The following is a 17,342-nucleotide window of genomic DNA, read 5'->3' on the forward strand; positions in this document are numbered from 1 at the left end:
TGTAATCTATTTGCAAATTTGGGCTTGTCGGTGACAATTTAACCATTTTCGGTACACAGAGAGCGATGTTAGCTGACATGCTAGCGGGTAATGATGCCCATTTGTTTGAATGGCCTGGGGCTAACTGTGTTAGCTTAATAAGCTAAACTTGTCTGTGGTACAGCACATTACAAAACAGTCTGTTACACTTAATTATGATGCGGTATGATTGTAAGTAAGCGGCTCAGTTGATGTGATTTTCACGACTGTGAATTACAGTAGGTAGGGCCTTATTCATGGTATTCATAGTTAGCTATAGTTGCAAACTTTTAAACATTAATATGCTTATTGTCAATTTATTGGAATTTTGCTTACATACTTCAACTTTAGCTGATTTACTGTGCTTGTCTTAATTGATTATTAAACGAGAGCTAAATCATCATATTGTTTAAATGTAAATATATTAATTTAAAATTGTTTGTGTTTTTTATTGCAGATTGATATGCAATGCAATCCCAGTCCAGAAGTACTACTGAAACATTACAGATTGTGTCATTACCAAGGGCGCTCCTGGCCATTGCTGTGTTTGTATCCTGACTCTGCTTACCTGGAAAACCAGTTTGTTTATTGATGCTAATTATACTTTTGCTGGAGTGGCACAGGTTTATGGCTTAAAATAAATGTCTGTTGTGAAAGTCAAATAAACATTTCAATAAAATTTTCTTAAATTGTCTTAAATTTCTTTCATAGCTACTTGTTAAGAGCGTAACATATTCATTTACATTTTTGTCATTTTGCAGATGCTTTTACTCAAATAGACTTACAATTGTGGCTGAATACAATACAAGCAATTGAGCTTTAAGGGCCCTGCTCAGGGCCCCAACAGTGGCAACTTAGTGGTGGTGGCGCTTGAACCAGCATCTAGACCAGTACCTTAACCACTGAGCTACCAACTGCCAGTTCAGATATGTAAAAAACTTTTGCCTGTAAAAAACATTTAGTAACTGCTTTTTTGTAAAAAAAAAAAAAAAACACAGTTTAGTAAACTAAAAGTAAAATGTTTAGTCAACCTTAAAAATCTAAAGGTTAAGCTGACTTGAAAATGTAAGGCAACCGGCTGCTGAATTACTTAAAAAATTTAAGGCAATAGTTTGCATGGATCTTTCTATGTTGGTAGAACTTTAAAAAATGAGTTGGTACAACTTGAATTTGTAGTCCTTCATTTTGACTTTATTTAGTTGTGTTTATTACAAAACCTGAGTAGATTCAACTTAAAAATATTTAAGTTGACTCAACGTAGTGATTTTAGTTATACTGTGATAATTTATTTAAGTATATTTTAAGTGGCTTAGATAGGTTCCATTTACTTAATAAAACAGAAAGTTAATTCAACTCAAAAAGATCCATGCAAACTATTGCCTTAATGTTTTAAAGTAATTTGAACACCACATTTTTTACAGTGATATGGCATGGTAACAGCCCAGTTGTTTTACATGTGGTTGAGTTGTGGGTCATTTCTGGCCCTGCTGGTTTAAAGGTGGCTGAGATGTGGCCCTTTTATGGCTGTAAAACGGCCGAGTTCCGGCAACCGCATCTGGCCCTCATCTGTGCCATCATTCCATGTGGTATGTGGGCTGCAAGTAAGTGCCGGACGTGGCCCAGATTCGGGCCATATCAAATTTGCTATCTGGGACCGTGACACCTGTTGATAAATCATACAATCAGCAAAACAGTAGAAGGTACAAAAGGTCAGATTTCCATAATATTTAAGCACACGCTCGGACGACTGTAAGCAGGTCTGTTGATCAGAAGCTTATTTAAGCCGTCGTTCATCTACGAGGGATCTTCAAAGAGTTTCCGCACTTTTATATTTCGATTACAAGCGGTGAGGGCGTAGTAGGACGAGTAGTAATCGGTCGTGTCTGAGAGACTGAGAGACGCATACAGTCCGGATTTAGCTCCATCTGATTTCCACCTTTTTGGACGCTGAAAGAAGCTTTAAGGGGAAGAAGATGTTCATGTGATGATGCTGCGAAAGCAGCGGAAAACAAACACGTTTTTTTGCTGACGGCATTAAAAAGTTGCATCAGATGGTGACGATGTAGAAAAGTGATACGATTTGCTTTTTTCTTTTTAAAATTCTTAATAAATAGAGTTTTAAAAAGTGCGGAAACTTTTTGAAACCCCTCGTATTATGAATGACTGTTAAAAATGCGAACACATTTGACATTCGTGCACGTTTTTCACAACTGTAATGCTAATTATATGATTTGTAATGTAAACTAACTGTATTAAATTCGAGAAAATGCAAATTTAAAGTAATTTAAGTGCATTTTTAGATTCGGTCCTGGACGGTTTTAGGGGGCAGTTGGACTTGGCGTAACATTTACGCAGCCTGCGTAGTGTTTACCTCAGCGCCTGTGAGAGGTTGCGGAGCGGTTTGCGTAGCGTTTGCGCAGCGTTTGCGCAGAAACCCCTAACAGACATGGCAGACGGTGAGTTCGGTCTCTAATAATTCTCGTTTTTAAACGTGTTCTCATCACTATTGCGCTTGTTTTTAAATTAAAATAATGTTTAGTGTTTGTCGTGCGTGTTCTTAATGTGACTAGACGACTAAATTTGAAGCGCTTTGTGTATTTTGCACGGCTTTGCGGTTAGCTCGGATGCTAACGTAAATCCGTGTCCCGCCATCGAGCCGCGGCTAGTTAGCATTAGCTACCGGTTGCTAAGACAACAGAGGAGCTAACGAATGAAAACAAAATAAAACGGACGCGTTGCAAATAAACAATCAAAAGCTGCATAAATAATATGTAATGCAAACAAACAAGCTTTAAAATACGTTATATTCCTCTCCATCCTTCAGGCTGAACACTTCTGATACTTTTACTTCATTGTTGTGTTTAAACGAAGCTTTCAGGCCTGGTTCTAACCACAGAACATTAAACTAGTCCTCTAACTAGTCCTCTAACTAGTAGAAATGATGCCCAGCTGTATGGCAAAAGTATATAGACACCATGTGAACTTATAACCGACTTATATTTGTGACTATATACAATCCAAGCCATTTTAGGGTTAAGGGTCACGCTCAGGGGTCCAACAGGTCCACTGAGGGTCGACCAGCGATCGATTACTAGTCCGAGCCACACATATGCACACTAACGCCAAGATCCAGATTTGTGCTGTCGTTGGGATGTTCATTCTTTTTGTGAAATAACCATCAAATCCACTCTAAACGGTCCACGCGTGTCTGTGGTCAGCTGGTTTCACTTTTAAACTTGTGTTATGCAGCTCAGGGTGCTGAGAACCATTCACGTGGTTCAACGCACTCAATAAAAGTACGACACAGAAGCGCTACATTCTTCTGTTATTTAAGCAATAGAACACGAGAGGGAGTGTGTTATAACATCACGGCTGTGATGCGGTCGCAGGCACGAGCCGAAGGCGAGTAGCGTAGATCATCACAGCCGTGATGTTATTCGTGATAACACACGACCTCGAGTGTTCTATTGCTTTTAGACAACAGTTTTTACAAAATAAAGAAAGAAAATAAATCAAAGAAGCCCTGAATTTCATAATAAATATGCTTTAATATTGACAAAACCTTCCGCCAAAAAGTAGTTCCACAACCAATATATAGTTTAACACTACAAAGCAGAAATCCCAAGTTACAAAAACTCATTTCAGGGAGGTAAGAAGAACAAGAAGAAGAAGAAAGCAAGAACCTCCGAAGGGAAAAAAAGAAATAAAAAACGAACTAACTGGGCTATTAAGCTAACTGTTCACGTTACAAACACATTCATGTTCACTACATAGTGCACTAGATTGTGTATCAGATAACACATTCATGTTCACTACATAGTGCACTAGATAATATATTAGACAATTAATTTATGTTCCCTACATAGTGCACTAGATAGTATATTAGACAATTAATTTATGTTCCCTACATAGTGCACTAGATTGTGTATCAGATAACACATTCATGTTCACTACATAGTGCACTAGACAATATATTAGACAATTAATTTATGTTCCCTACATAGTGCACTAGATAGTATATTAGACAATTGATTCATGTTCCCTACATAGTGCACTAGATAGTATATTAGACAATTGATTTATGTTCCCTACATTGTGCACTAGATAGTATATTAGACAATTAATTTATGTTCCCTACATAGTGCACTAGATAGTATATTAGACAATTGATTCATGTTCCCTACATAGTGCACTAGATAGTGAATTAGACAATTGATTTATGTTCCCTACATAGTGCACTAGATTGTGAATTAGACAATTAATTTATGTTCCCTACATAGTGCACTAGATAGTGAATTAGACAATTGATTTATGTTCCCTACATAGTGCACTAGATTGTGAATTAGACAATTAATTTATGTTCCCTACATAGTGCACTAGATAGTGAATTAGACAATTGATTTATGTTCCCTACATAGTGCACTAGATTGTGAATCAGATAACGCATTCATGTTCACTACACAGTGCACTAGACAATATATTAGACAATTGATTTATGTTCCCTACATAGTGCACTAGATAGTATATTGGACAATTGATTTATGTTCCCTACATAGTGCACTAGATAGTATATTGGACAATTGATTTATGTTCCCTACATAGTGCACTAGATAGTATATTGGACAATTGATTTATGTTCCCTACATAGTGCACTAGATAGTATATTGGACAATTGATTTATGTTCCCTACATAGTGCACTAGATAGTATATTAGACAATTGATTTATGTTCCCTACATAGTGCACTAGATAGTATATTAGACAATTGATTTATGTTCCCTACATAGTGCACTAGATTGTGAATTAGACAATTCATTTATGTTCCCTACATAGTGAATTAGACAATTGATTTATGTTCCCTACATAGTGCACTAGATAGTATATTAGACAATTGATTTATGTTCCCTACATAGTGCACTAGATAGTATATTGGACAATTGATTTATGTTCCCTACATAGTGCACTAGATAGTATATTGGACAATTGATTTATGTTCCCTACATAGTGCACTAGATAGTATATTGGACAATTGATTTATGTTCCCTACATAGTGCACTAGATAGTATATTGGACAATTGATTTATGTTCCCTACATAGTGCACTAGATAGTATATTAGACAATTGATTTATGTTCCCTACATAGTGCACTAGATAGTATATTAGACAATTGATTTATGTTCCCTACATAGTGCACTAGATTGTGAATTAGACAATTCATTTATGTTCCCTACATAGTGAATTAGACAATTGATTTATGTTCCCTACATAGTGCACTAGACAGTATATTAGACAATTGATTTATGTTCCCTACATAGTGCACTAGATAGTATATTGGACAATTGATTTATGTTCCCTACATAGTGCACTAGATAGTATATTGGACAATTGATTTATGTTCCCTACATAGTGCACTAGATAGTATATTGGACAATTGATTTATGTTCCCTACATAGTGCACTAGATAGTATATTGGACAATTGATTCATGTCCACTACATAGTGCACTAGATAGTATATTAGACAATTGATTTATGTTCCCTACATAGTGCACTAGATAGTATATTAGACAATTAATTTATGTTCCCTACATAGTGCACTAGATTGTGAATTAGACAATTAATTTATGTTCCCTACATAGTGCACTAGATAGTATATTAGACAATTGATTTATGTTCCCTACATAGTGCACTAGATAGTATATTAGACAATTGATTTATGTTCCCTACATAGTGCACTAGATAGTATATTGGACAATTGATTTATGTTCACTACATAGTGCACTAGATAGTATATTAGACAATTGATTTATGTTCCCTACATAGTGCACTAGATAGTATATTAGACAATTGATTTATGTTCCCTACATAGTGCACTAGATAGTATATTGGACAATTGATTTATGTTCCCTACATAGTGCACTAGATAGTATATTAGACAATTGATTTATGTTCCCTACATAGTGCACTAGATAGTATATTAGACAATTGATTTATGTTCCCTACATAGTGCACTAGATAGTATATTAGACAATTGATTCATGTTCCCTACATAGTGCACTAGATAGTATATTGGACAATTGATTTATGTTCCCTACATAGTGCACTAGATAGTATATTAGACAATTGATTTATGTTCCCTACATAGTGCACTAGATAGTATATTAGACAATTGATTTATGTTCCCTACATAGTGCACTAGATAGTATATTAGACAATTGATTTATGTTCCCTACATAGTGCACTAGATAGTATATTAGACAATTGATTTATGTTCCCTACATAGTGCACTAGATAGTATATTGGACAATTGATTTATGTTCCCTACATAGTGCACTAGATAGTATATTAGACAATTGATTTATGTTCCCTACATAGTGCACTAGATAGTATATTAGACAATTGATTTATGTTCCCTACATAGTGCACTAGATAGTATATTAGACAATTGATTTATGTTCCCTACATAGTGCACTAGATAGTATATTAGACAATTGATTTATGTTCCCTACATAGTGCACTAGATAGTATATTGGACAATTGATTTATGTTCCCTACATAGTGCACTAGATAGTATATTAGACAATTGATTTATGTTCCCTACATAGTGCACTAGATAGTATATTAGACAATTGATTTATGTTCCCTACTTAGTGCACTAGATAGTATATTGGACAATTGATTCATGTTCCCTACATAGTGCACTAGATAGTATATTGGACAATTGATTTATGTTCCCTACATAGTGCACTAGACAGTATATTAGACAATTGATTTAAGTTCCCTACATAGTGCACTAGATAGTATATTAGACAATTGATTTATGTTCCCTACATAGTGCACTAGATAGTATATTGGACAATTGATTTATGTTCCCTACATAGTGCACTAGATAGTATATTGGACAATTGATTTCTGTTCCCTACATAGTGCACTAGATAGTATATTGGACAATTGATTTATGTTCCCTACATAGTGCACTAGATAGTATATTAGACAATTGATTTATGTTCCCTACATAGTGCACTAGATAGTATATTAGACAATTGATTTATGTTCCCTACATAGTGCACTAGATAGTATATTAGACAATTGATTTATGTTCCCTACATAGTGCACTAGATAGTATATTGGACAATTGATTTATGTTCACTACATAGTGCACTAGATAGTATATTGGACAATTGATTTATGTTCCCTACATAGTGCACTAGATTGTATATCAGATAACGCATTCATGTTCCCTACATAGTGCACTAGATAGTGAATTAGACAATTGATTTATGTTCCCTACATAGTGCACTAGATAGTGAATTAGACAATTGATTTATGTTCCCTACATAGTGCACTAGATAGTTTATTAGACAATTGATTTATGTTCCCTACATAGTGCACTAGATAGTATATTAGACAATTGATTTGTTCCCTACATAGTGCACTAGATAGTATATTAGACAATTGATTTATGTTCCCTACATAGTGCACTAGATAGTATATTAGACAATTGAGTTATATTCCCTACATAGTGCACTAGACAGTGAATTAGACAATTGATTTATGTTCCCTACATAGTGCACTAGATTGTATATCAGACAATTGATTTATGTTCCTACATAGTGCACTAGATAGTGAATTAGACAATTAATTTATGTTCCCTACATAGTGCACTATACAATATATTAGACAATTAATTTATGTTCCCTACATAGTGCACTAGATAGTGAATTAGACAATTAATTTATGTTCCCTACATAGTGCACTATACAATATATTAGACAATTAATTTATGTTCCCTACATAGTGCACTAGATTGTGTATCAGATAACGCATTCATGTTCACTACATAGTGCACTATACAATATATTAGACAATTAATTTATGTTCCCTACATAGTGCACTAGATTGTGTATCAGATAACGCATTCATGTTCACTACATAGTGCACTATACAATATATTAGACAATTAATTTATGTTCCCTACATAGTGCACTAGATTGTGTATCAGATAACGCATTCATGTTCACTACATAGTGCACTATACAATATATTAGACAATTAATTTATGTTCCCTACATAGTGCACTAGATTGTGTATCAGATAACGCATTCATGTTCACTACATAGTGCACTATACAATATATTAGACAATTAATTTATGTTCCCTACACAGTGCACTAGATTGTGTATCAGATAACGCATTCATGTCCACTACACAGTGCACTAGATTGTGTATCAGATAACGCATTCATGTCCACTACATAGTGCACTAGACAATATATTAGACAATTAATTTATGTTCCCTACATAGTGCACTAGATAGTGAATTAGACAATTGATTTATGTTCCCTACATAGTGCACTAGATTGTATATCAGATAACGCATTCATGTTCCCTACATAGTGCACTAGATTGTATATCAGACAATTGATTTATGTTCCTACATAGTGCACTAGATAGTGAATTAGACAATTAATTTATGTTCCCTACATAGTGCACTATACAATATATTAGACAATTAATTTATGTTCCCTACACAGTGCACTAGATAGTATATCAGATAACGCATTCATGTTCACTACATAGTGCACTAGACAATATATTAGACAATTAATTTATGTTCCCTACATAGTGCACTAGATAGTGAATTAGACAATTGATTTATGTTCCCTACATAGTGCACTAGATTGTATATCAGATAACGCATTCATGTTCCCTACATAGTGCACTAGATTGTATATCAGACAATTGATTTATGTTCCTACATAGTGCACTAGATAGTGAATTAGACAATTAATTTATGTTCCCTACATAGTGCACTATACAATATATTAGACAATTAATTTATGTTCCCTACACAGTGCACTAGATAGTATATCAGATAACGCATTCATGTTCACTACATAGTGCACTATACAATATATTAGACAATTAATTTATGTTCCCTACACAGTGCACTAGATAGTATATCAGATAACGCATTCATGTTCACTACATAGTGCACTATACAATATATTAGACAATTAATTTATGTTCTCTACACAGTGCACTAGATTGTATATCAGATAACGCATTCATGTTCACTACATAGTGCACTATACAATATATTAGACAATTAATTTATGTTCCTACATAGTGCACTAGATTGTATATCAGATAACGCATTCATGTTCACTACATAGTGCACTAGACAATATATTAGACAATTAATTTATGTTCCCTACACAGTGCACTAGATTGTATATCAGATAACGCATTCATGTTCACTACATAGTGCACTAGATTATGTATCAGATAACGCATTCATGTCCACTACACAGTGCACTAGATTGTGTATCAGATAACGCATTCATGTCCACTACATAGTGCACTAGACAATATATTAGACAATTAATTTATGTTCCCTACATAGTGCACTAGATAGTGAATTAGACAATTGATTTATGTTCCCTACATAGTGCACTAGATAGTATATTAGACAATTGATTTATGTTCCCTACATAGTGCACTAGATAGTATATTAGACAATTGAATTATGTTCCCTACATAGTGCACTAGATAGTGAATTAGACAATTGATTTATGTTCCCTACATAGTGCACTAGATTGTATATCAGATAACGCATTCATGTTCCCTACATAGTGCACTAGATTGTATATCAGACAATTGATTTATGTTCCCTACATAGTGCACTAGATTGTATATCAGACAATTGATTTATGTTCCTACATAGTGCACTAGATAGTGAATTAGACAATTAATTTATGTTCCCTACATAGTGCACTATACAATATATTAGACAATTAATTTATGTTCCCTACATAGTGCACTAGATAGTTTATTAGACAATTGATTTATGTTCCCTACATAGTGCACTAGATAGTATATTAGACAATTGAGTTATATTCCCTACATAGTGCACTAGACAGTGAATTAGACAATTGATTTATGTTCCCTACATAGTGCACTAGATTGTATATCAGACAATTGATTTATGTTCCTACATAGTGCACTAGATAGTGAATTAGACAATTAATTTATGTTCCCTACATAGTGCACTATACAATATATTAGACAATTAATTTATGTTCCCTACATAGTGCACTAGATTGTGTATCAGATAACGCATTCATGTTCACTACATAGTGCACTATACAATATATTAGACAATTAATTTATGTTCCCTACACAGTGCACTAGATTGTATATCAGATAACGCATTCATGTTCCCTACATAGTGCACTAGATTGTATATCAGACAATTGATTTATGTTCCCTACATAGTGCACTAGATTGTATATCAGACAATTGATTTATGTTCCTACATAGTGCACTAGATAGTGAATTAGACAATTAATTTATGTTCCCTACATAGTGCACTATACAATATATTAGACAATTAATTTATGTTCCCTACATAGTGCACTAGATAGTTTATTAGACAATTGATTTATGTTCCCTACATAGTGCACTAGATAGTATATTAGACAATTGAGTTATATTCCCTACATAGTGCACTAGACAGTGAATTAGACAATTGATTTATGTTCCCTACATAGTGCACTAGATTGTATATCAGACAATTGATTTATGTTCCTACATAGTGCACTAGATAGTGAATTAGACAATTAATTTATGTTCCCTACATAGTGCACTATACAATATATTAGACAATTAATTTATGTTCCCTACATAGTGCACTAGATTGTGTATCAGATAACGCATTCATGTTCACTACATAGTGCACTATACAATATATTAGACAATTGATTTATGTTCCCTACATAGTGCACTAGATAGTGAATTAGACAATTGATTTATGTTCCCTACATAGTGCACTAGATAGTGAATTAGACAATTGATTTATGTTCCCTACATAGTGCACTAGATAGTGAATTAGACAATTGATTTATGTTCCCTACATAGTGCACTAGATAGTGAATTAGACAATTGATTTATGTTCCCTACATAGTGCACTAGATAGTATATTAGACAATTGATTTATGTTCCCTACATAGTGCACTAGATAGTATATTAGACAATTGATTTATGTTCTCTACATAGTGCACTAGATAGTATATTGGACAATTGATTTATGTTCCCTACATAGTGCACTAGATAGTATATTAGACAATTGATTTATGTTCCCTACATAGTGCACTAGATAGTGAATTAGACAATTGATTTATGTTCCCTACATAGTGCACTAGATTGTATATCAGATAACGCATTCATGTTCCCTACATAGTGCACTAGATAGTGAATTAGACAATTGATTTATGTTCCCTACATAGTGCACTAGATAGTATATTAGACAATTGATTTATGTTCCCTACATAGTGCACTAGATAGTATATTAGACAATTGATTTATGTTCCCTACATAGGGCACTAGATAGTGAATTAGACAATTAATTTATGTTCCCTACATAGTGCACTATACAATATATTAGACAATTAATTTATGTTCCCTACATAGTGCACTAGATTGTGTATCAGATAACGCATTCATGTTCACTACATAGTGCACTATACAATATATTAGACAATTAATTCATGTTCCCTACATAGTGCACTAGATTGTGTATCAGATAACGCATTCATGTTCACTACATAGTGCACTATACAATATATTAGACAATTAATTTATGTTCCCTACATAGTGCACTAGATTGTGTATCAGATAACGCATTCATGTTCACTACATAGTGCACTATACAATATATTAGACAATTAATTTATGTTCCCTACACAGTGCACTAGATTGTATATCAGATAACGCATTCATGTTCCCTACATAGTGCACTAGATAGTGAATTAGACAATTGATTTATGTTCCCTACATAGTGCACTAGATAGTATATTAGACAATTGATTTATGTTCCCTACATAGTGCACTAGATTGTATATTAGACAATTGAGTTATGTTCCCTACATAGTGCACTAGATAGTGAATTAGACAATTGATTTATGTTCCCTACATAGTGCACTAGATTGTATATCAGATAACGCATTCATGTTCCCTACATAGTGCACTAGATAGTGAATTAGACAATTGATTTATGTTCCCTACATAGTGCACTAGATAGTATATTAGACAATTGATTTATGTTCCCTACATAGTGCACTAGATAGTATATTAGACAATTGATTTATGTTCCCTACATAGGGCACTAGATAGTGAATTAGACAATTGATTTATGTTCCCTACATAGTGCACTAGATAGTGAATTAGACAATTGATTTATGTTCCCTACATAGTGCACTAGATAGTGAATTAGACAATTGATTTATGTTCCCTACATAGTGCACTAGATAGTGAATTAGACAATTGATTTATGTTCCCTACATAGTGCACTAGATAGTGAATTAGACAATTGATTTATGTTCCCTACATAGTGCACTAGATAGTATATTAGACAATTGATTTATGTTCTCTACATAGTGCACTAGATAGTATATTGGACAATTGATTTATGTTCCCTACATAGTGCACTAGATAGTATATTAGACAATTGATTTATGTTCCCTACATAGTGCACTAGATAGTATATTAGACAATTGATTTATGTTCCCTACATAGTGCACTAGACAGTGAATTAGACAATTGATTTATGTTCCCTACATAGTGCACTAGATTGTATATCAGATAACGCATTCATGTTCCCTACATAGTGCACTAGATAGTGAATTAGACAATTGATTTATGTTCCCTACATAGTGCACTAGATAGTATATTAGACAATTGATTTATGTTCCCTACATAGTGCACTAGATAGTATATTAGACAATTGATTTATGTTCCCTACATAGTGCACTAGATAGTATATTAGACAATTGATTCATGTTCCCTACATAGTGCACTAGATTGTCTATCAGATAACGGATTTAAAAAGCGATCGGGAATAAAGTCGGTGTCGCCCGTGTGCGCGTGTGTGTGCATGAAGCTCGTCGTTAATGGCAACGCGTCAGCGGAGTGATACAGTTGTGGTGTGAAAAGGCCGCGTGCCGTTATCACCAATATCAGCACGGCTAGAACGCTTCTCAACCAATCAGAGTGTACGGTCGGAACTACCTGTTGTATAATACTGGTTATGAGTGCTCTGTGGTGTGTACTGCTGTACTGTAAGGTAGGGCTGTCGCGCTAACCGCAATTTTGAAATATCGCGGTATAGACCAGCCAACCGCAGGGCGTGCCAAGCAACCGCATCACCGCGGTGTTCACGTTTTGTCTTTCTTCCTTCTCTCTTTTTTTTTTTTTTGTAAACAATGGCAACAGGAATTATAGGCAAGTTTATTAATGATTAAATTGAGTTCACACTCAATAAAATACTTGTAATTTAGACCATATTCAAACAGCCTCGGCGTACTAAAACACTTAATGAGGGTTAATATGGCAGTGCAGCCTGCAAATATTCTCTTGCTGGCTTGCTGGAATGATTTATTAAAGCAATAAGCCACGAGAGGCCGTGCGTTACTGTGATTTTAGCTCGGGGACGACGTTTTTGGTACGACGCGAAGCGGAGCGCCTAAAACTTCTTTCCCCGTGCTAAAATCGTAACAGTAACGCACGGTCTCGAGTGGCTTATTGCTTTTATAAAACGGCGGTCAACATAAAATACAATAAATACAAAAATTTTTAATCATAAATGTATTTATCGTGTATAAACTTACATTTATAAAACGGATAGTTCCGGTCCTAAAATCTGATTGGCTGAGCCGCGTTCGAAGCCGTTGTAAAATCCCCGATAAACGCACACCTAGGACCGCCTCACATCATCCCATATTAATACGCCACTGAATAGAGAAAGTTAATGTTATTTTCGCCCTCATGTTGCCTAGCAACACTGTTAATCGAACTATTTTGCGTCGCGGAAGAATGCTTTATTGTAAGTTTATACACGATAAATACATTTATGAATTAAACATTGTTGTATTTATTATATTTTATGTTGACCGCCGTTTTATAAAAGCAATAAACCACTCGAGACCGTGCGTTACTGTTACGATTTTAGCACGGGGAACGAAGTTTTAGGCCAAAAACGTCATCCCCGAGCTAAAATCACAGTAACGCACGGCCTCTCGTGGCTTATTGCTTTAATAGAGCGTTCTTCCGCGACGCAAGGTAATCCGATTAACAGTGTTGCTAGGCAACATGAGGGCGAAAATAACATTAACTTTTGTATTCAGTGGCGTATTAATATGGGACGATGTGAGGCGGTCATAGGTGTGCGTTTATCGGGGATTTTACAACGGCTTCGAACGCGGCTCAGCCAATCAGATTTTAGGACCGGAACTATCCGTTTTATAAATGCATTTTTTCGTTGAATAAAAATGTATTGAAACGAATAATAATTTAAAATGTAGTATATATTGTTATGTGTATTATACCTACTAAATAGATAGTTAATAGTGGCGCGATAACCGGGCTAGATTTGCTCTGCTCTGTGTATTAGTGCAACATCGGTAACGTCGGGAACATCGCTACCCCACTCAGATCCTCTCTAAACCACATCAGGTGACACAACAGCCAATCGACCGTCTTATCACCCACACTTGACGAGTGCAGCGTGGCAGAGCACCGTGCACGGAGGATCGCACCCCCCTCCCGTCTCCATGCAGGCGCCACCGACCGGCCAGCAGAGGGCGCCACCGCCCCGTTCCTGAGAGAGCGTCCCCGACGGTCTCGAGTCCCGCCCCCCACCCGGACAACCGGCCAATCGTTGTCCATAGCCGCCCAGCCTCGACCGTGAAGGCAGAGCCGGACTCGAAACCACGCTCCTTCGAAATCCAGCCCTGGTTGCAGCGCGGGTCTTTTACCGCTGCGCCACCCGAGCGGCTTTAAACCTTTTTTTTTAATAGAGAAAAGACGCGCATCCCTGCTCTGTTCTGTATTTAACACTAAACGCGCATTTCATTGGTCTTAAAGCCGCCTCATCTTTGTCATTATGAAGCAATAATATATCGAATCATATAGCTCTAAAATCCAGATCAATTAAGTAATTTGCAAGTTCCGTGAACTGGTTTAGCAGCTTCTCATGCGAAAGCACCCGAACCTCTACGGCTTGACACGCCCACAGATGACGTCACGCTTCACGCTTAAAAAAAACAAGTATGGAAGCGGTTCGAAATCGAATTCCGCGTGCGGTGATGTTTGACCGATCTTGTGTGTGTGTGTGTGCGCTTACAGATCACACAGATGCCGATCAGAACATGGAAGGACACACCCCGGTGAGTGACACTAACATTCTGCTGACATTTCAGAACCTTAGATCCAGTCACGCCGCCGTTCTGATCTCTCCGATTCCTCCTCCTCTGTTTCAGGTGGCGGAGAATCCTCATTCCGAGTACGGCCTCACGGAGAACGTCCAGGTACCGGACGACGCGTCTTCCTTACCTTACCTTACCTTACTTTCAGCGGTGTTGATGACGTAACCGTACGTGCGTGCGCGTCTGCTTACAGAGAATAGCGGAGGGCGAGAGGGCGAGCGCCGACAAGGTGCCCAAACAGAAGGTGGATCTTCAGACCCTACAGACTCTCCCCACGCGGGCGTACCTGGATCAGACGGTGGTGCCGATCCTACTCCAGGGGCTGTCCGTGCTCGCCAAGGAACGGTGGGTAGCGTCACGCGGACGAGTCCCGGGTCGGTCCTGGTCCGTAGGACCTAAAGTCGGGTTACAGCACGAGTAAACCGTCGAGACTCGATAACCGGCCTGTCTTCGCTTCAGCTGTGAAGCTCCTAAACGCTTGTAAACCGAGAAGCGTAAACTAAGGAGCTGCTCACAAAGGCTCGACAGGTCTAGGAAGATCGGCAAGGGCGCCCAGGTGGCGCAGCGGGACGTTCCAGGGCACAGCTGGCGGTGGCTGCTGTCTGCCGGGCGGGGAAATGACCGGATTGAGTGGGCGGGGTCTTCGAACGCCGTCTAAGAACCCTGGTTAGAGGACCGAGGCGCCTGAGGGAATGAAGATCAGAAAACCTGTTTGGCCATGTGGGGGGGGAAAAATGTAAGGGGGGGGGGTCAGTTCCACGGAGCTTAGCGTGTCTCCGTGTACGAACCCGACCCTGGTAGGTGACGAGAAGCGGCGCAAATTGGATACGTGGGGGGGGGGAATGTAGGGGGGGGTCAGTTCCACGGAGCTTAGCGTGTCTCCGTGTACGAACCCGACCCTGGTAGGTGACGAGAAGCGGCGCAAATCGGACACGGCCGGATTAGAGACGAAATTCTGGCTATTAAAGACGGATTCCTGGGCGCCATCTAGCGACCGGCGGTGCCCGCAGAGGACACAAATCGGCCACCGTGTCTGCCGGGCGGGGAAATGACCGGATTAAGTGGGCGGGGTCTCGGGACCGAGGCGCCTGAGGGCATGAAGATCAGAAAACCTGTTTGGCCATGTGGGGGGGGGGGGGGGGGGTCAGTTCCACGGAGCTTAGCGTGTCTCCGTGTACGAACCCGACCCTGGTAGGTGACGAGAAGCGGCGCCAACTGCGCGTCCACGATGGGTTAACTCGACGATACCGGGCGCTTATTCATCCGACCTCCTTCTGTTCTCTCCCCTCAAGGCCCCCGAATCCGATCGAGTTCTTAGCCACGTTCCTCCTGAAGAACAAGTCGCAGTTCGAGGACCGGGGTTGAGCCGACGCCCCCGCCGACGCCGCCGCCGCCGGTGAAGCTGCTCCGGCGAGAGAGTTTTTTTTATTTCGTTTGAGATTTCGCTCGATACTGTGTGTTAGTTTTTGTAAAAACAAAGTTCGAATAAAGTGTTTCCAAACCACGTCAGGCTTTATTGTCAGATTTGTAACGTCACGGTCGATACACACACACACACACACACACACACACACACACACACACACACACACACGATCATAATTCCTACCCTGATCTAGAAAATATAGATCTAGACGTCATTTTTCTTCTTCAGTATAAAGCTTTCGCGCTCCGGGTCAGTTCGCTGTGCGGATCAGATTCATCGGAGCTTTCAGTCCGACGTGAAAGAATAATACAACCGGATATGGATATGATGACGGATTAGAATGACCAGAGGTCACTTAAAATGCTAGTTCTACTGTACGTTCGGTCAGTCTCCTATGCTCAGAGAGGGCGGGAGGTAAAAGAGGAAGAGGACGGTCGGCAACAAAGTGAGCGCACGCTTTAACCTCGAGGTTACCCCGACCGGGGTACCGAACATCCTGGAGAATCGATTTCATAATAGTACTATTTCATTTCATCCCCCCCCCCCACCGCCGCCGCCGCCCGTATTTGAACGGGGCGGCAAGAAGGTCCTGGGTTCGACCCCCCGGGGTGGGGCGTTTGCATGTTCTCCCCGTGTCTG

The 17,342-nt window shown here is 38.0% G+C and overlaps 1 protein-coding gene across 1 annotated transcript; it reads left to right on the forward strand.

Moving 5' to 3' along the window:
* Window positions 1-2,408: 2,408 nt before the first annotated feature.
* Window positions 2,409-16,870, forward strand: dpy30 (dpy-30 histone methyltransferase complex regulatory subunit). The gene is made up of 5 exons (XM_063010298.1): window positions 2,409-2,474; window positions 15,198-15,238; window positions 15,332-15,379; window positions 15,471-15,622; window positions 16,570-16,870. The coding sequence occupies exons 1-5, from the start codon at window positions 2,465-2,467 to the stop codon at window positions 16,640-16,642; spliced, it is 324 nt and encodes a 107-aa protein (XP_062866368.1). The 5' UTR covers window positions 2,409-2,464; the 3' UTR covers window positions 16,643-16,870.
* Window positions 16,871-17,342: the final 472 nt, after the last annotated feature.

The sequence above is a fragment of the Trichomycterus rosablanca genome, chromosome 15 (genome assembly GCF_030014385.1).
Source record: "Trichomycterus rosablanca isolate fTriRos1 chromosome 15, fTriRos1.hap1, whole genome shotgun sequence".
Taxonomy (NCBI): domain Eukaryota; kingdom Metazoa; phylum Chordata; class Actinopteri; order Siluriformes; family Trichomycteridae; genus Trichomycterus; species Trichomycterus rosablanca.

What these genes read in the sequence shown, in the direction of transcription:
- dpy30 (XM_063010298.1), top strand. An exon ending in ACATGGAAGGACACACCCCG is followed by an intron (nt 15,239 to 15,331) that starts GTGAGTGACACT and finishes CCTCTGTTTCAG; the next exon opens with GTGGCGGAGAATCCTCATTC. An exon ending in TCCGTGCTCGCCAAGGAACG is followed by an intron (nt 15,623 to 16,569) that starts GTGGGTAGCGTC and finishes TCTCCCCTCAAG; the next exon opens with GCCCCCGAATCCGATCGAGT.